The following is a 20,461-nucleotide window of genomic DNA, read 5'->3' on the forward strand; positions in this document are numbered from 1 at the left end:
TACACTTCCCAAAGCCACACTCCCAGTGACCTATTTCCTACAGTCACACCTTGCCTGCCTGCAGTTACCACCTAGTCATCCATTCACATTACTAATCCACTAACTCATCAAATGGATTAATCCACTGTTGAGGCCAGAGCTCTCATAATCTAATCATTTCATCTCTGAACCTAGCTATGCAGCCTAGCATGAGCGTCTCGGGACATCTCATATCCAAACCATAGCAGCCTCCTGTGGCAGAGTGCACCATCCCTTACCTGAAAGCCATCCCTAGAAAACCAGCCTAAGGGAAGGGAATCATGGGGCCAGCCATACCTGGTACTCCCCAGGTGAGACAGAGCCATACCTGGTGCTTCCCAGGTGAGACAGAGCCATACCTGGTACTCCCCAGGTGAGACTGAGCCACACCCTGGTGCTCCCCAGGTGAGACTGAGCCACATCCTGGTGCTCCCCAGGTGAGACTGAGCCACATCCTGGTGCTCCCCAGGTGAGACTGAGCCACACCTGGTGCTCCCCAGGTTAGACTGAGCCACACCTTGATGCTCCCCAGGTAAGACTGAGCACTCAGCACTTGGACATAAATATCCAAGAGTTCATAAGCCAGGAGTATCACACTAAATGGATTTATTGGTGTTTTAATACTGGAAGATTTTTTTTCTCTTTCTCACACTTTTAAGTTTAAGCAGAAATCTTAGTACAATTCTAGAGAAAACTCTAAGTATCTGTAATTCTCTCAGTAGACTTTACTGGTTTCACAATGTGAATTGTTTTGATTCTTGTTGGAACAGCACTGCTAATGTTTAAGGAGAGAAGGCACAGGTGCCCCACTAGCACCTCCCTGCTCCCACTGCCCTCTGCACCTGAGCCCCACGTGTGAGGGAAGGCGGGGGATGCCCTTCCCACACCCACTTCTGTGCAGTCCAGTGGGAGGTCACCAGAGGAACCCACAGGTGCCTCTGCTGCCACTCAAGAGGGCATTGACTTCTGGGAACCAGGTGGCATGGGGAGGGACTTACACTGGTGTTTTACAGTCCTCCTCTGCACACAGGAAGGGGACAGGATTTTGCCCTGAGAAAGTCTCACCTGCACTGACAGGAACATCACCTCAGGACAGGAGTATCTGCTCCTCCCTGAGGGCCCTGTACCAGCTTAGTTCCATACTCTTCAGAGCATGTTTGATGGCCTCTGTCACCATCCCAGAGGGTCCACCACGGCAGGAACCAGGCTCCCTTGCTCACAGCTGTGTCCTAGCCCCAAACACTTCTTGGGACACAATAGACTCTCAATTAGTGCTTGTTACCTGAGTGAAAGGGAGGGTTTGTTATCTGGGTTTCATGTATGAAGCAGAACAAGGGTAGGGGCCTTGGTCGCTGAGGAAGAACTTTTGAGTGACAGCATGCTAGAGGTCAAGGGTCATCTGCCAGGACCCTCAGGTCATCTCTCTTGCCTTAGAGTGGAGACTGTGGTGCTCGATTTGCTTTTCCCCGCGGGAAGGGTGATTCTGTGCAGGTGGTGCCCTCATTACCAGAGTCAACTTGTAAACAAGAGCGCACTGTGCCCTGGCCTCACCAAAGGTGCAGAGAAGGGGCTCTGAGCGATCTCTGCTTTGCTAGGTTATAAATTGGGGTGTCTGAATCCAAACCCTACTTAGGTCTCAGGCTTCTCAAATGCTCTCCCTAGCCCTTCCCCATGACTTGGCGGGAGCCTTGGCCAGCTGTGGTCCGTTTGACATGGGTGCACGCCCCCACTGACGCCCCCGGGTGTTGATCTGTGTGGTCACGCGTGGCCCGTGCTGCCTCCTCAGTCCTTACTTTGAGCCATTACTACACTTTTCTTCTTGTCTGTCTTCTTATGGGCTCTGGCCTCTTGGCTGCATCTAGTCGATGTCTCTCCTGGCCAGTCTTTGATGGTCCTGGAAGATCCTATAGTGAGTGGGCCCTCAGTCCGTGGTGGCTGCTTTTGGTTTTATTTTAAAGTCTACTTGTCTACGACTTTGATGTGCAATCCTCCATTTGAATTAAAGACTACATTTCAAATTGTTCTAGTAATACCTGGCCATATCACTTCTGTAAGTGAAATAATTGCCATGGCAACAATAAATGTCAAAACATTCAGTAAAATAAAAATAGACTGCACTGGGATTCTTCACATAACTTGACATTAGTAGACATGGAAGTACTTCAGGAAAGAACCACTGACATAATTTTGCCTTGCTTCTTGAGGTATGCCTCTGCAGAGAATTGGTAGCATCTTTGCTCCACGGAGGTGGGCTCGGATGCCTCCCTATGGACAGCTTACATAGGCTTTAGGGCCATGACTTAACCCAGAAACACCCAGATTTGTGTTCCTGTGTCATTTCCACATGGCCCTTGACATCGGACCATCAGGGGTTATCGGCCCAGTCCCAGGTGATGGGCATGCGTCCTCATGTGGGAGTGACTGTCCAGAAGGCAATTTGAAGATCTGGAGACTGTATCTAGTGAGGCTGAGAGAACTCCGGTTAGAAGTGTGACTCTTCCGCAGGTTCCCGGTTTTGGGGGAACCGCTTTGGCAACCCTGAGAAGCACCTCAGTCGCCTCTCACCGGGGAGCTTTGGCTGAGAGCTCTGAAACGGGGCCTGCCCCCTGCACCCCCTGGCACCAGGCTCACTGTGGATCTCTTCCTTCAGCTCCTTGCGGATATAACGTGACGTCCGAGAACGGCACCATCTACTCCCCTGGCTTTCCGGATGAGTACCCGATTCTGAAGGACTGTGTCTGGCTGATCTCGGTCCCTCCGGGGCACGGGGTGTACATCAACTTCACCCTGCTGCAGACGGAGGCTGTGAACGACTACATTGCTGTCTGGTAGGTGCACAGCCCGGCAAAGCCTGTGGCCACCCAGCGCCCGGCCACCCCACCTTCACACCTCCTGTGGAGCAGAGTAGGGTTCCCAGTGAGCGGGTAGGTAGGTGTAGAAAAGAGGCTCACCAGCAAAGTCCAGGGTGGAGAGGGTGGATTCCAAGGTAGACCTTTAGGTCTACGGTGGAGATGTCCAGGATCATTTTCAATATATGAGAATACTTGAAACTTATTTTTTTTAAATATTTTTATTGGTGCATTAAAATTGTTCTTATTAGTGGGATTCACTGTTACATATTCATACATGCACACAGAAAATTTGGTCAATTTCATTCCCCACTAAGATTATTCTATTTTAAGTTTTTTGTTTGTTCTTTCTTTTGGTACAGGGATTGAACACAGGGTACTTAGCTCTGAGCCACTTCCTGAGCCCTTTTTGTATTTTATTTAGAGACAGACTCTCACGAGTTGTTTAGCGCCTCACTCAGTTGTTCAAGCTGACTTTGAACTCACGATCCTCCTCCCTTAGCCTCTGGAGCCACTGGGATTACAGGAGTGTACCACCACACCTGGCTTCTGTTTTACATTTTTAAATGTTATTTTTTTTAAAGAAAAGGAGTGGGATCCTTTGCCATTGTTGGATGTTTCTAGAAATATTGAAGACACGGTTACTCAGAGACCGGTTGCTACTTGGCCCTCTCAGCCCTGATACTACTGTGGAGCTGGCTTTCCAGGGGCTGTGGGGTGACCCTGAGCGGGTGGGGTGAGGCTGTGGCTGTGCAGGACTGAGGCCTGGGGAAGGCTCCTGACCCTGGAGTTCTGAGGTGAGAGTGCAGAAGAGACTGTGGCCCTGCAATACCACGGTGGGAGGGAGAGGCCCTCCAGGGGAGTGTTGTGTGGCTGGAATGAACTGCACGGAGGCTAAAGGAACTGCAAGTAGTGTGTGCGTGTGTGTCTGTGTGTGCATGTGTGTGTGTGCATGTACAACGTGGCCAACCTCTGCATGCAACGTGGCTGACCTCTCCTTAGAGCCCACAGGGAGGGCAAGAGGTGGCTACAGCAGGGCAGGTGGCAGGGGCCTCGCTGACTCATGATGCAGATGTAGGCTTTATTTTAGGGGCACTAAGATGGCCACGGGGTGCCCAAGCAGGAGGGATTGGAGGCCCGGTTTTGACTGAAAATAGCTGGTCTTATTTTGGGGTGCATAGATGCAGAGGGCGGGGAGAGAGAGGCTGGCTTCTGGGTCAGTCCTGATGGGGTGAGAAAGGGGACCCCATGGCCCTGAGAACGAGGAGCAGATCCTGGGCTGAACATGGAGATGTCACAGTGCAGCTCCACGTAGAGGACGCTATCGGAAGGCGGGAAGGTCTGGACACTGAGGATGTCCAGTGCCCACGCCCGGGCTGACATCAGCTCGAGAGACACTGCAGAGTCGACTGTGGATATCAGACACTAAACCCAGTCTCCAGAGGATGGTTATGTTTTATTGTTTTACAAAATGCTTTACTTCTGTTGTAAAAGTCTCCATGGATCTCACTCCTGATAGAGACACCAGTGCACTTAGACTCTGGGCGAGGGACTTGGATAGGAAGCTGGAGAGTGGCCTTGCAAGCACTGAGGTGCCGGGCCACAGAGGAGGGGGCACTGTGTGCTCCCGCCAGGTGGCGAGCTCTGGGGCCAGGACAGCCTGCTCTTCAGCCGAGGGCGCCCTTGTTCCAAAGGCTCTGTCTGTGTTCCTAGGGACGGTCCTGACCAGAATGCACCGCAGCTGGGCGTCTTCAGCGGGAACACAGCCCTGGAAACCGCTCACAGCTCCACCAGCCAAGTCCTGCTCAAGTTCCACAGCGACTTTTCAAATGGAGGCTTCTTTGTCCTCAATTTCCATGGTCAGTGCCCTTCCCTCCCTCTGAGGAGGACAGAGAGTTCGGGAGCTGTCTCCCCTGGGACTGACCCCACTCTGCGCCAGCTCCAGCGCCTCAGGGCTGCCATTGACACTCCGTGGTATGGCCCCTGCGTTGGGGCCGGAGTTTCCTGGGGCCCTTCATGGTTTGGGGATGTCTTCGTGATTACGATATGGCGGTCACTCCTTCATGTCGTGCTGTGCTGAGTCACAGCAAGCTTGGACTCATTCCAAGATTAAGAAGCCGCCACTCTGTGCGGAACGCGAGCAGGTGCAGGGAGCAGTCACCCTGTGGCCCTGCTGGTGGTAACCTTGGTGTCCCTGGACCTCATCTGTCACTTGGGGTGCAGGGATCAATGCCCCTGGGGGATGGAAATTAGTAGGTGACGATGTATACCTGTGGTGCTGCAGTGTGTGCATGGTAGCTTTGGGAGAAAGAGTTTTGTGATGTTTTGCTTATTCAGTAAATGCAACTGCTGTTGTTATTCTGTTTTCTTGGACCCTCAGCGTTTCAGCTGAAGAAGTGCCCACCCCCACCGGCAGTCCCGCAGGCGGACATGCTCACGGAGGACGAGGACTTTGAAATAGGTAACATGTCCTTCATACGGCACCCAGACACCTGGCCTTTCACCCCCACCTCTGCCTGCAGTCCCTGTGCAGATGGGTGAACTGGTTAGGAATAAAGGTATCCTCTAGCATACTGGGGCCTGTGCAGAGATCAAGACAAAATGCTGCCTTTCTCCATTCCCCAAATCGTCATCCACTTTGCCATGTGACTTTTGCTCTTGTCATCTGGAGCCTTTCCTCACCTAAGGCATTTACCACTTGGTTTGCTTCTCACAACGTTCAGAGACAGACTTGGGCAGGTCTCGGTGTCTCATGAGGGAGATGCCCACACCCTTCAGGAAAGAGGACCTGATCATTTGTAGCTTAAAGAACGGTGACTGCAAGGTCGCCCCTTCCCCAGACCGGGGGTGACTACCAGGGAACGTTGATGGTGACATTCTGAGTCTGGCTTTGTCATTTCCATCAGCGTCCACTTCATGCAGTGTTCATGTGGTCATGTGAAGGAAGAGGCCACAGCACATGTTTGCCATGTAGTCATGTGACCCAGGGTTTTTAGTCCCAACTAGAAGCGTCTCAACCTGTCTGCACGCCACGTCGCAGGCCTGGCCACGCTGTGTGACCACCAGCTCGGATAGTGGGAACCTTGGCTCCTTAGGCCAAGGTCTCAGAGGAGCCCTGTTGGGGTGCAGAGCCCCCATCACCCTCCCTGCTGCCCTGCCCCAATCTAGGCTCCCTCACACTATTTGGATAGAGGTTGGGGAAGGGGACAAATAGACATGTCCGTGAAGGAAGAAGACACCTACATCTGGGGCAGCACAGGCTGAGTTTAGGGTGGCATTTTATGAACCAAGAGCCAAGAATGGGACCTTCTGGATAGACGAGAAGCAGACAGACCGTGGCTCTGGGTGGCTCCTCCGTGGCTGGGCAGCTCAGTGGGCTGCTGTGCATGTTGCCGCGCCCTCTCTGAGTGCCCTGGAAGCACAGTTCTGTCGTGTTGTCTCGACTCTTTCAGGAGGTTTCGTGCGGTACCAGTGCCACCCTGGCTACACGTTGTCGGGCAGTGACACGCTGACCTGCAAGCTTGGCTCCCAGCTGCAGTTCGAAGGCTCCCTCCCAACCTGTGAAGGTAAGCCTGAGCCGCCCCGTGCAGAGAACTGGCTTCCCCCTGCCTGGGTGGGTGTGGTCCCCGTGCTGTGAGCCCACCGTGGGAAACAGCTCCAATGGGAACATCCAGAGCCTTTTCTCCGTGCCCCTCCGAGAAGCCTTGTTTCTCCCCACAGTTCATGAAAACGCTCAAACCCAGGGAAACCTTGAAATGGTTTTAAAACAAACACCTGAACCCTATGGAGGCCCGAGGACGTTTGCAGCATTTCCTGTATCCCAGCTTTCTATGCCTCCGTTCCATCTGCTGATCTACCTCTCTGTTTTTGTGCATTTCAAGGCAGAATTTGTGAATCATGGAAATTCCCCGTCAACACGTCAGCATGAATATGATTAGCTGGTATTTAATATTTGGGGTATAAAATGTATAAATAAACAACAAGTAAACATTTCATGTTTTACACATACCCTTTAAATAAATAGGCCACATGCAAGAACTTAGATGATCCATAATAACAGAACAAGATTTAAGACTTGCATCCACAGATCCATTGACTAGAATACTATTAGATCAATTTAAAACAGCTTCGAAGGGCACCACTTCAAATTCTTTGGAAGAAAAGGCTTGACAACTATAAATAATCTTCAGTGGCCCAAATAAAATCAGCAGTGCCATCAGTTCACCTTCAAAAGCTGCCAATTTAAATTTTAAAAGATGCCCCAATGCAAATGCTGGGCCACTGAACAGCAGACTCCCCCTCTCCAGGAGTCTGAATATGATAGTCCCAGGGGAGGGTGCAGTGGCTGAATGGACTTTAAATTTGGAAAGAGAAGACCCCAGTCCAGGTCCAGTGACTGGGGCAAGTTGCTAGTCCCCGTCCATCATGAAGAGGGAAGATGATGGTTCATCGCCTTACTTAGGAAAGGAAGGAGAAATGGAGTGTCGCTGTGAGTGCTGTGTGCTGTGACTGCGACCCTGCATGAGGCAGGTGGTTCTGCAGGGTCAAGTGTGGGTTTTGAGGTGACTTTGTGAGCGCTCACAGCTGGAGCAGGTCCCCCCTGACATCTGATGACTGTGTGTCCTCACTACATCAGATGGCCTCATCCCAGTCACCTTGAGAGGGGAGGAATTTCCAACATCTGAAACAGCGGCATTCTAATTGGACTCAATCACTGCTGCACACCCACGATGCCTATGTTATTTAGAAATCGGCTTTGAGGTTGCATCTGCATGGAGCCAGCAGGTTTAGGAATGCCACACCAGCAGAGCAGCTTCCTTTGAGAAGTCACTGAAACTGGGCCTCCTGTCCCCTATCCAGAAGTCAGGGGTCACACTGGTGAAGCACACCAGAGCCATTTTCTTGGAAAAGATCAGTGTTCACATCATCAAGGCAACAATGATCTGCTTTTGAATTTTCTTTCCAAAACGGGGGATATATATTGTGCAGCTTTTGCCATTTCACAGAATTTTTTAACGGAAAAATAATCACAGGGGCATATTCTTTTATTTATTTGTTTGTCTTTTTTCATATGTTTACAGTTGTACACAGTGGTGGGTTTTGTTGTTGCACTTTGTGCTTGTGTACAATATGACTATATGGTTTGGCCAATGTCATTCCTTGGTCATTTTTTATAAAATTAACAGAGGACAGTCTTTACATTTTTAAGGTACATTTTCACCCCGCCAAATGCAGGCTCAAGTTTCTCAAAAGGGTCGACTTCAAGCAAGGAGCTCCCAGTGGACATGTGAAGAAAGGCAAATTCGCATAGTAACATGGCCATCCCCAAACAAGGCACCTACCTCCTTTACTGCGCTGTGCAGAGTAACCTAGTTTGTGCTCAGTGGAGCAGACCAAGGCAACCCAGATGGCTCTCCACATGACCGGGCTCTCCTGCGTTCCACGGGCTGCAGACTCACCCGGCGCAGGCTGCACACCCCACATCCTGCCCACAGTAGCAGCACAGGCTCAGGACAGCCCAGGATCTCAGGAGCAAACTCTTTAATAGAACTGAAAGCATCTTAGTTGTTCTTCATTCAACCCCTCATTATTTAGAAACAGGAAATAGGAGCTCAGATGTCTTTCACCCAATCCTTAATCTCTTAAGCACCTAATTACACTTTTTCTTTAAGTACTTCCTATTATTTGACTGACTTGATTGAGCTCAAGTGAGGTCAATCCCAAAGTAAATTCTCAGGGAGACAATGTATTCACTCTTAATCCCACTTCCTCTATGTCCGGACTCAGTTTTAGAAGTTGAGCTTTGAAAGCCTTGAACAATTTGGGGGAGACATGGGGAAGATTGTAGTGTGTTCTTTGGAAGATAATATCATAGGCAGATAAATACGACCGTGTTAGATACCTACTCTAAACAATGAGGAGAAGTATTCCAGAAGGAGAAGAGAATTAATCATCAGAAAGGCTGGGAGACTAGGGCAGCTGGCCTCTGGGGGTGGGCCTGGATCCTTGCAGTTTGCTCTTAGGGTGAAACCTGACCAGGGCCCTACGTGAAAAGGTCCTGGTTGCCTCTGCACAGAGCCAGCCGGTACAGGAATGCCACACCAGCAGAGCAGCTCCTCTGGGGAGGAGAAGCCGCAGGGGCCCCAGGAACAGGCAGGAGGCAGCCGCTGAGCCCGCTGCAGACACACGCCCAGGCGTCTCTGGACCCAGACACAGGCTGAAGAAATGGGGCCAAGGGTCGTGAAAACATGACGTAAAGGGCTTGGTGGATTTTTCATTTCATCTTCTCTAAAAAGACAAAAGCAACCTCTTGGAATGCAGAGAAGATGGCTGGGCTCAGAGCTGCGTGGGAGTCGGGGCTGCCCCGCTTGCAAGCCCTGGTGTGCTCTCCCCTCCCCTGGGGGATTTGGGCAACTCCCTGGAGAGTCTCCTGAGTCCCAGGGTCTGGAGGCCAGGGCCCCCTAGTAACTGTAGCTGCCGTGAGGAGACACACAGGGTGCGGTGACTGGCGAGGCGTCTCTCCAGGGCAACACCAGGATGCAACAGGCCCCCAGCACCTTCACCTGGGAGGAGGCAGGCAGGCGTGCAGTGGACCCACCTCCTGTCCCTATGACGTTCTGTCCACTCTGCCAGGGAAGCTCTGGCTCTGGCTGCAGACTCCAGGAAGGCTGTGTGCCTCCAGACCCAGGTGGGCCTGCGCGGGTTCTCAGACACAGCTCTGACTCCCTGGGCCTCTCCTAGAGAAGCAGCACCTGGGTGGGGCAGACACCCTGTGTTCACAGAGGCACCTTTACCACTGTTGTAGGAGGAGATAGAATTTAAATTCTTTTAAAGTTTTTAAAATGTATTTATTCTAATTAGGTATCTATGACAGCAGAATGCATTTTGATTGCTTGTACACAATTGCAGCCCCGCTTTTCATCTCTCTGATTGTACATGATGCAGCAATCATAGAGGTGCCTAGGGCAATGATGTCCATCTCATTCCACCATCTTTCCTGCCCCCATGCCCTCTCCTTGCCCTTGCCTCCCCTTTGCCCAAAGTTCCTCCATTTTCCCCATTCCCGCCTGCCCCCATGTATCAGCATCAGAGAGAACATTTGGCCTTTAGATTTGGGGGGATTGGCTGACTTCTCTTAGCATGATATTCTCCAAGTCCATCCATTTACCTGCAAATGCCATAGTTTTATTCTCTTTTAATGCTGAGTAATATTTCATTATGTATATATACCACAGTCTCTTTATCCACTCATCTAGTGAAGGGCATCTAGATTGCTTCCACTGTTAAGCTATTGTGAATTGTGCTGCTATAAACTTGATATAGCTGCATCACTATAGTATGCTGTTTTTAAGTCCTTTGGGTATACACTGAGGAGAGGGATAGCTGGGTCAAATGGTGGTTCCTTTCCCAATTTTCCAAGGAATCTCCATACTGCTTTCCATATTGGCTGCACCAGTTTGCAGTACCACCAGCAGTGTATGAGTGTGCCTTTTTCCCCACATCCTCGCCAACACTTTTTTTTTGTTTGTATTCTTAATAGCTACCATCCTGACTGGAGTGAGATGAAATCTTAGAGTTTTGATTTGCATTTCTCTAATTACAAGAGATGTTGAACACTTTTTCATATATTTATTGATCACATGTGAATCTTCTTCTGAGAAGTGTCCATTCAGCTCCTTAGCTCATTTATTGATTGGGTTTTTGTTGTTGTTGTTGGTTTTTGTGTGTGTGTGTGTGTGTTAAAGTTGTTGAGTTCTTTATATATCCTGGAGATTAGGGCTCTATCTGACATGTGTGTGTATGTGTGGCAAAAATTTGCTCCCAAAATGTAAGCTCTCTGTTCATCTCATTGATTGTTTCTTTTGCTGAGAAGAAGCTTTTTAGTTTGAGTTCATTCCATTTATTAATTCTTAATTTTGCTTCTTACACTTTAGGAGTCTTGTTAGGGAAGTCAGGGCCTAATCCAACATGACGAAGATTTGGGCCTACTTTTTCCTATATTAGGTGCAGGTCTCTGGACTAAATCCTAGGTCCTTGATCCACTTTGAGTTGAGTTTTGTGCAGGGTGAGGTATAGGGGTTTAGTTTTATTTGGCTGCATGTGGATTTCTAGTTCTCCCAGTACCTTTTGTTAAAGAGGCTATCTTTTCTCCACTATATGTTTTTACTGCCTTTGTCTAGTATGAGCTAACCGTATTTATGTGGGTTTGTCTCTGTGTCTTCTATTCTGTACCATTGGTCTGTTTGTCTATTTTGGTGCCAATACCATGCTGCTTTTGTTACTATAGCTTTGAAGTATAGCTTAAAGTCTGGTATAGCAATGCCTCCTGCTTCACTCTTCCTGCTAAGGATTGCTTTAACTATTCTGAGTCTCTTATTTTTCCAAATGAATTTCATGATGGCTTTTTCTATAAGAAAATAGAATTTGTAGCATTGTTTTGGTTTGTGACTGATAGTCAGGATTATTTTTTATTATATTGTTACCTTTGACTCATCTTTGTGAACATTTAAAAAATCCTACCTAAAACACTTACTTCTACAAAAGCCTCATCATTGGTGGTTTTGTCCCTCAACATTTTCTAAATTTGGAGGTAATTTCAATTAGAACACCAAGGTAAATGGAGGAACATAGGAAAGTGGGCCTCTTCACAGAGTTACTTGAACAAGACATATTTCATAAACTCTGCTCATCTGTTTAAGGGTCTTATTGCAAAATGAATATATAAATAATACATATTTAGCTAATTAAAAGGGAATAACTCAATAAATAAGTTATATTTCTTCTGAAGGAAAAGCGCATTTTCTTGAGGAAAATTGATATTAAACTTCTCAAATATTCTGAGAATGGTTCTGGGGCAGCCAGCCATTATTAATAATAGAAATTATTTCCCCTTATTATTCTATAAGCACACTACTTTAGGAACATAATACAATTAAGCACTGAGAGGAGAGAGTAACTAAGGGAGCCTGCTGATTTTCTTTTGCACATTCATAGTGCGTACCTATACAGGTTGTTTATATTTTAATCAACCTGGAGGGAGTTGAACAAGAGAACCGGGAAGGAGGAGGAAGGTGCGTTGATATAGCCCCAGTATCTCAGTGATTTATTCACAACATCCCAGAAATTACAGCTCCTGCTGCCCACAAGAAACGGGGGTCCGAGGTGGGCCCCAGGCCAGGCTGTCCAACTCATCCTGTTCCCAGGGTCCCAGGTGGTCACACCCAGTGTGTAAATTTCACTATTCTAAGTATATCAAAGACTGAAATAAATAAGATTTCTGTTTTTACAGTTTTCTGTTGTATTTCTTTTATTGTGTCACACTGTCATCATTCAGGGGAGGGAAGAGCTTTCTTTGTGGTGTGATGGGAATATCTGTGGTCTTGTGATGAGATCCACAGGGTACCTGCCCAGACGCAGGGGGACGCAGCAGGCAGAGGCCTGCGCAGGCTGGGCGGTACTGGGCCGGGGTGCTGCTTGCTCACTGCTGTTCCAGGGGCTGCCTCGGTGGGCACCCCGTGAGCTTGGACAGAGCTCTGGACGAGAGCCTTTTCTTCTCCCTGTCCTGTGAGTGTGGGGAGAGGAACTGTTCTCTTGAAGCCGGGTCACTTTGTTAAAGCACAGCTTTGTGGGTACTTCTCTCTTCAGCACAGTGCCCAGCAAACGAAGTCCGGACAGAATCTTCTGGAGTGATCCTCAGCCCAGGGTACCCAGGCAACTACTTCAACTCCCAGACATGCTCCTGGAGCATTAAGGTGGAGCCCAACTTTAACATCACCATCTTTGTGGACACGTTCCAAAGCGAGAAGCAGTTTGATGCCCTGGAAGTGTTTGATGGTAAGATTCTTCAGTCTTTGCACAGCAGCAATTCTTTCGTTCACACACCTACCTAGTGGAGCCTCCTCAGTTACATCACATCTTCCCCAAACTAATCAAACCACAGCGGCCACTCAGATTGTGAGTTCCAGCAACCTGGGGGCCTTAGTCTCCCCATGCTTTACTTTAATGTGGGGATTTATAGCAGGTGATCACAGGCAGCCTTTCCCAGGTGTTAATGATTCACTAGTTATGTTAGGAAAATTAACAAGTCTTGGGTATTTTAATAACTGGGAATGACAGTTTTACTAGAAATGCACAAAAACAGAGGCTCACAGAGACTTCCAGCTGGTAAAGCAAGAGTCTGTAATGTTTACAGTTTTTAAAAGAATAAAATAGTTAGCTAAACACATGCTAATACTATATTCAGCAAAAAAAACTTGTGATTTTTATACAATTCTAATGATCATTTAGCTTAATGGTGCACATGGTTGAATTGTCAAATTGAAATGAAGCCGCTGTTGATAATCCTCTTTGTGCAAATAGAAGAATCACCATGCCCAGGTGGTCGACCAGGATATGGTAATGTCTGAACATAATAATGGCTTTCTCATGTTTTGACAGATTGGTTATTGAGTTCAATTACACCACGATTCAGTGAGAAGAGTGCTCTGCTCTTGTGCATTTGTAGGCATCTCATTGATTTGATGAGCCACCGTAGTCAGTTGCTGGTGTGGATGGACCCACGTGAACCAGTTTGTGTGTTTATGAAGACTAACCACTAAACTGGAAATCAAACTCCCATGTTATGTGTAGAAACAGGGGACCGGAGAGCACCAGGGGCCAGGAGGGTGTTTGTGTTTGTTTTGAGGTGTACATTCACACACGCACTTGAAGACTTTCCCCTCAGTCTGTAAGAGGAAGGCGATGTATGCAAGTGCAGAATTAGGGCTAGTTAGACCCAGGAGGAGGCAGGTTGGCACAATGCTGAGGCCCATCAGATGTCTCAGAGGTGCACACAAGGGTCGCAGCTCCCTACTGCTGTGAGTCTACATGTGTACACACACAGGTTCCTATACATGCCACATGTCCTTAAACACAGGTACATATTATTGTCAATTTATACTTGCTCTTTTATTTCACATTAGTTGAATTGGAATGTAGCTGAGGGTACTTTTATGTGTTTTAATTTCAGAAGAAAAATCCTTGTCAATAATTTATGCTCTAATTACTTGCAATTTGATTTCCCCAAAATACAGACAGACCAAGCCCATCATAAACAATAAGCAAAGTAGACCATAGAGACGATGTCATAGCTGTTACTGTCAAAATTATCAAGGATCTATGACTGTATTGTTCTACTCTCAAAGATTTTTCTATAAAGTGAAATGTCAGAGTTTTATATGAATAACATTTTTTAAGCGATGGCATTTTTGCTGCAGTAAATGTCATGTACATCTCCTTTTGGGTTAGACAGAGACTCTTTTATTGTCTATGAATGGACTGAAAACACGTTGAATATACTGACTTTAAATTTATTAGCCCAGGAGTGACTCACTTGTGAATGTCCCACAATTTTTAAAAATAGGATTTTGACCTTTGTAGAGCTTGGTTGAGAAAAGGGTCAGAATAAAGATTGCAGGTGCCTGATGATTGCTTGCTGTGTCCATCCTGGATGAATACTTGCTCGTGTCCATCCTGGTGACCATAAATGACAGTGTCCCTTTGTTCTGGGGGCTGCTTCTGCACATGCTACTTGGGCGTGTGTTTTAAAGAAGAGTCCTAGAAAGCCTGCTGTAGCCTAGGAAGAGCAGACGGGAAATGGGGAGGGATTTGATGTGGATTAACAGCTCCTGAAGCTCACCTTCTGCCACTGAAATGACATTTTAAAATTCCCTGCGTTCAGGTTAATTAATTTCTGAATGACACTTTATTTCAGAATATACACTATCTTCTTAAACAACCACCAGCCAGCCTGCATGCAGCAGGACGCTCCGTCTTGTTCGGGTCTGAAGCACAGGCTTCCTCCCGCAGTGTCTTCCAGGACGCCCCGATGGTCCCTGGCAGGAAGGAGTGTGCTATTGCTGAGCAGAGCCCTCCCTGCCTTGGCTGCTGGGCTAGTTCTGCATGTGCTTATTTGGGCCTTAAGAAGGTGCCACCGACCAGGTGTTGCAAGCAACAGAAATTACCTCTCAGAGCCCTGGAGGCTGGGAGTGCCAGATCAAGTGGGGAAGAGGCTGTTTCTCTGAGGCCTCTCTGGCTTGCAGGTGGCATCTCTCTGTGAGTTTGTCTACCTGTTGTCTGGGTCCTTGTGAGGGCACCACTCAGATTGGATTAGGGCCCACCCTGAGAACTCAGTTCCAATTACCTGTATATCGAGATGCAGTCACTTTCTGAGGTGCTGGGAATAGGCCTTGAACATGGGATTGGAGTGAGCACAATTGAGCCCCGAAGAGAAATGGTCCGTCTGGGCCAGGTGCCATGGTGCATGCCCATAATCCCAGCGGCTCAGGAGGCTGTGAGGCAGGAGGATCATGGGTTCAAAGCCAGCCTCAGCAACTTATAGAGACCTTGAGCAACCTAGAAAACCCACAGTGAAGTTGTGATTTCTCATCACCTTCCTGCACGAATAAAGTCTCTGTGTGTGACTCTTGCAGACAGGTGTCCATCAGCCTGTTGACACGGGCATCATAGATTGCAATGAGTGGTTCTCCCTCTCCGTAGTGTGGTTCCTGAGTGAGCCGGGGGTTCTCCCTCTCCACAGCGTGGTTCCTGAGTGAGCCAGGGGTTCTCCCTCTCCATAGCGTGGTTCCTGAGTGAGCCGGGGGCGTGGAGAGAAGGCGGCAGAGCTTTGGGAGCTGGTGCTGGGGTCTCAGGCCCCGAGGAGAGTGCAGCTTCCATCTCCACAGGCACCTCTCCCATTAGAGCGCCCATCTTGGCGCTGAGACTGATGCTAGCTGGCTCCGCCTTGCACTCGCTCTCCTTAACTGTGTACTTAAAATTAACTAACGTTTCACGTACTTGGGGGGGGGCATTTTCAAATACATAAAAAGATGCAACTTTTTTATTTCTTATATATCCGTTCATCGTCTATCATCTATCCATTATCTATCAGAATTTTTGTTTGGGAATTGAGCCCAGGGGTACTTTACCACTGAGATACATCCTTAGTCCTTTTTTGATTTTTATTTTGAGGCAGGGTCTCACTAAATTGCTAAAGACCTTAATAAGTTGAGGCTGGCCTCGAACTTGCAATCTTCCTTCCTTAACCTCCAGAGTTGCTGGGATTGCCAGTGTGGGCCATCTGTCTACCACCCACCTATTTCTCTATCTAGCTCCTTCTATCCATCTTCCATCAATCACACACAGACACACTCACACACCACACTGAACTCTATGGATTGTGTGACTTTGTACTTTTACACAGATGCAAAAATATTTATCTGCAAGTAAATATTCTTAGACATAAATATACCATTCTTAGAATTACCTATGCTGATAACATGTACATCAACTTTATTAATTTTAGATGCTGTATGATTTAATTTATTTTTATGACATTTTCAATATCCTCTCTTAAAATTCTAAACTCTTAGTTGGGATCCAAGGATTATCATGAGAAGTGATGTTGGAATATACATTAGTGCTATATGAATAACTTATATATATATGTGCTAGATATATAGAAACAAAATTATCCCAATCTCCCTGGATATTGCCAAATTGCTCCTCACAGTGGTTGTTCTAGCTTAGCCCTCACTAGTGCTGCAGGAGGGTTTCCAGTTTCTCATATCCACACACACTGTACATTCTAATACTAACAAAAATCAAAATCACTTCCAATTCTCCAGTTGCTGCTGTCTCATGGACACGTTTCATTGAGATACTATGTCTTTACTAACAGGTACATCTTTTTTCCTAGGTGGTCCTATTTTCATTAGGGAATTCTTACTGATGTTATCATTTGGGATTCTTATCCCACTTTGAAAATCAATAGCCACACGTTGTCCTCATAGACACCAGTTTAATCAAGGGCCTAAAGTAGCCTGCACTTGGTGGGTGCTGATCCACACCTCAGCTCTGTGTTCTGTCCCCTCTAGGGCCGTCTGGGCAGAGCCCTCTGTTAGTGGTCTTGAGCGGGAACCATACAGAGCCAACAAATTTCACCAGCAGGAGCAACCAGTTGTACCTGCGCTGGTCCACCGACCATGCGACCAGCAAGAAGGGATTCCGGATCCGCTACACAGGTGGGTAAATGGCTCAGACTTGGTGATGAGTGTAGCAAAGTGATCTCCATTAAACTGAAAAACTGGACTGAGAGTCCATTAATAATCTGATTTCTGACCATTAATAATGAACTGCAAAAGAAAGCATGACGGGAAATTCCTCAGAGTGGTTTCTCCAAGCCACATTGGCAATTTGTTTAAAATTTATTATGAAAATGATTAACCATTGAATTACATGTTGAAGGCAGCAAAGATATTTCTCAAAAGTTGAAATAATATCATTGAAACTGACATTAAAATGTGTTTAAACATTCGGGGAACAAACAGGATGTTATTGCATTGCTATAAATTGTGTAATAATAATAATAATCTTTTACTAGTGAACACGTCATTTGACCTATGCATATTTGTCTTCACATATGATACACCCATGTGTGTGCTTGTGTGCCACACCCACATGTGTGTCTAATAAGTGTTTCATGTAAGCCTTTCCTTCACAGTGTGAATTGTCTTGCCTGTCCTTTATATACTTTAATCATTCTGTCAGTAATTATGTGTATTTGTTAAACTAATTGGTTAATCAGTAAATAATCATATTGGCCAATACATTTAGGGAATATTAAATCCTGTGCACAATCCTTAATCTGATTTGACCACACCAGTGTTTGCACTGCCCTACAGAAGCAACTGGGGGACTATCTAAATTCCTGAGGACATGGCAGTTACTAGGCACAAACATCTAGATCCTTCACGGTACCTCACCACCAGTACCTGTGGTCACCTGTGAGATGCACCTGGAGAGCTGCTGGGCTGCTGTTAAGTGCCCAGTGCCCAGGCACAGGTCCCACTGTGGCAGCTCCCATCTCAGGGTGAGGATCCCCCACAGGGCATAGGAAGAAGGCCAGAAGGGAGGGGTCCTGGCTCCTTGGCTGGGGACCTCCTAATGCTTAAGGGGCAGCAAACCTGCAGCAGGCTCAACTGGCCTGGGGCTCAGGTGGTCTTCCTGGGAACATGTAGTGAAATGCACACAAACTGTGGTTACAAAAGCTGGAGCAGTGGTTGTGTTTGCCTCCGTCAGAACCTTTGTCTGAAGAACAGACGAATCATCAGGCTCTCAAGCCTTGAATACACGTCCCTTGTGCACAGATGGTCAGTGCAGGAATCACTGTGAATGGAATCCATCTTGTTCTAACAATGGTTTCCTCCCTTAGGAGGGGATTTCCACTCATTGAACAAGAAGGTCCTCTTATCCCCTGCATTAGGAGAAGGTGGCTGTAAGGTTGCACTTCCAGCCCTTGGACCTGTGCCTGTTAGAGCCAAATGCATGTGAGGGGTGAAACACACGGAATGCACAGAGCTTTGCACTCCTTAGAGATTCCAGGAACTCTGCTAAATGTTAGCCCCCCAGTAATTTTCAATAAGGGATTAAATGAAAGTGTCCCTGAAACATCTAGACGTGGTCTTAGGAGCCCCAGCCCTGTAACATGGCCATGTAACCATGCATCGTGTCCCCAGCCTGCGTTTGCCTTACAGAGGTGAGCTGTCAGTCATTTGGCCACAAGCACAGTATGACTGATCACCTTGGTAGGAAACCAGGTTGAAATCCCCAGAGAGCCTGGTGGTAGAGGAAGAGTCACACAGTTAGACCACCACTGCAAATCGCATCCTTGGCAGGCTGGGCGAAGCCCTCCACGCTGCTGACCCCCACAGCCTCAGGTTCCCACGTCCCTTCAAGGTGTCCCACTCTTCGCTCATGTCTGACCTGGGAGTGGGCCTGCAGTCAAGGCAGTCTGCCTGTTTTCCTTACCTTTTTCACCACCCGGTGACTCTGGAGGTCAGTAGTCAGAGTGCCTGGTGCTTCTCTGAACCAAATGCGCTGATTTGCCGCAGTCTGGCTGGGCACAAAATCACGAACCACTCACAGCCTTGTAGATTCAAACAGCAATTCTTTATTCCCGAACTCACACCAGCCCTCTACAAACACGTTCTGGGGAAATTCACATTCTCTGCAAAATCCACATACTCCACCAGGCTCTAATCAGCAGGATATGCCCTATTCCCGGCAGGGTACACCTTAAACCTGGAACCGCCCTAAACCCAAGGAGCGGGATACTCCCTAAAACCTGATCCGCCCTGGTCCTTGAGCAAGGTCACCTTACTCAAGCATACATGCAATGTCACAGCAAATGTCCAAGGCAAGTCCATTTCCACAAGTCCTTCCTCTAAGCAACATGGGGTACGCTGGCAAGGAAATTTCAATGTGTCATTCCTACTTGGCAGTGGCTCTCAGCACTGATTCACCCAAAGTAAGAGCTCAGCCTAAACCAGCTGGAAATAGGAGCTGCATGGGTGGTGGAGCAGGGGCCGGAGGGGTCCACAGTGGCCATGGAGGACTCCCACAGTGGCCATGGAGGACTCCCACAGTGGCCAGCGGGTTTTCCTCAACCAAACCAGGCTGTCGTAAAGACTTGAAATGTCCCACAGCAGACCCAGTTGGGAACAGTTGTCTGGGATGCCTCTTGTGGAAACATGGCTGACCACCAGGGCCAGATGCTCACTGCGCTCCTGGGCAGACCCTGATGGCCCTCTGACCATTTCTAAGGAAGGTTGTGAGGTGACGTTCAGAGCCCCCCAGGGATGCGGGCCTTTAAAACCTCTGCCTCCAAAGCAGCCGGGAGCCTCCAGCACACGTGCTCCATGTTCCTGTTCTTAGTTATTCCTGGGGCCCTGGGGCCTGCTGCCCAGAACTCACTAGAGCCAGATGGCCACAGGTCTGAACCTGAACTCAGAACCAGGGACAGGCTCTTGACTCTAGATTTTGAGGATGCCTTTTAGAATCACTTCACGTGTTGGTGTGCATTGCCCAGTTTTAAAAAACTGGAGATTTTTCCTCTGTATCGCTCTGGCCAAGGGAGATGGTGCTGTCAGAGCTAGTGTGTGACTGACTTATCTGTGTTTGCATGTCCTCAGCCCCTTACTGCAGCCTGACCTCCACGCTGAAGAATGGCGGTGTTTTAAACAGGACCTCGGGAGCTGTTGGAAGCAAAGTGCATTACTTTTGCAAGCCTGGATATCGAATGGTTGGCCACAGCAATGCAACCTGCAGGCGGAACCCGGCTGGCATGTATCAGTGGGATGCCGTCATGCCCCTCTGCCAGGGTAAGGAACGTGTGTCCCTCCCCAACCTTGAGGTCTGTCCATGTTCTATTTTAGTCACGCTCTAAACGTGAGTGGAGCATTAGGTGGGCTACGAGGTGAGGAGACTCTGAAGGTGGCCTTCTAGCAGCAAACATGCAGCTTGGCACTTGCCAGGCAGACGCCCGGTGCTCCAGGAGGCGTGGCTTAGCACACAGCCTGAATTCAGAGGATGAGCACTCTGGATTCTGAGCAGTTATTTAATCCTCACTTCATTGTGAAATAGAAGAATGTGTCGTCCCATTAAGATTCACAATACATTTTTTTGACCACTGTATTAGTTAAAGTAGTCCTTTACTGAAAACCCTTCTCCTTGTTTTAAGTTTAAATGCTCCTTTGAGTTGTCAGCTTTATGTTTGA

The 20,461-nt window shown here is 47.9% G+C and overlaps 1 protein-coding gene across 1 annotated transcript in view; it reads left to right on the plus strand.

The window, feature by feature from the left end:
- Positions 1 to 20,461, plus strand: part of CSMD1 (CUB and Sushi multiple domains 1) — a gene marked incomplete at both ends in the record, with an annotated part of 1,655,719 nt that overhangs the window by 1,529,211 nt on the left and 106,047 nt on the right. The window contains 7 exons of the mRNA XM_081269879.1: positions 2,669 to 2,846; positions 4,581 to 4,726; positions 5,248 to 5,328; positions 6,320 to 6,433; positions 12,513 to 12,701; positions 16,781 to 16,927; positions 19,877 to 20,065. Coding sequence (XP_081126005.1) covers positions 2,669 to 2,846; positions 4,581 to 4,726; positions 5,248 to 5,328; positions 6,320 to 6,433; positions 12,513 to 12,701; positions 16,781 to 16,927; positions 19,877 to 20,065 — 1,044 coding nt within the window. The remainder of the gene's footprint in view (positions 1 to 2,668; positions 2,847 to 4,580; positions 4,727 to 5,247; positions 5,329 to 6,319; positions 6,434 to 12,512; positions 12,702 to 16,780; positions 16,928 to 19,876; positions 20,066 to 20,461) is intronic.

The sequence above is a fragment of the Spermophilus citellus genome, assembly GCF_964194105.1.
Source record: "Spermophilus citellus genome assembly, chromosome: 16".
NCBI classification, from domain to species: domain Eukaryota; kingdom Metazoa; phylum Chordata; class Mammalia; order Rodentia; family Sciuridae; genus Spermophilus; species Spermophilus citellus.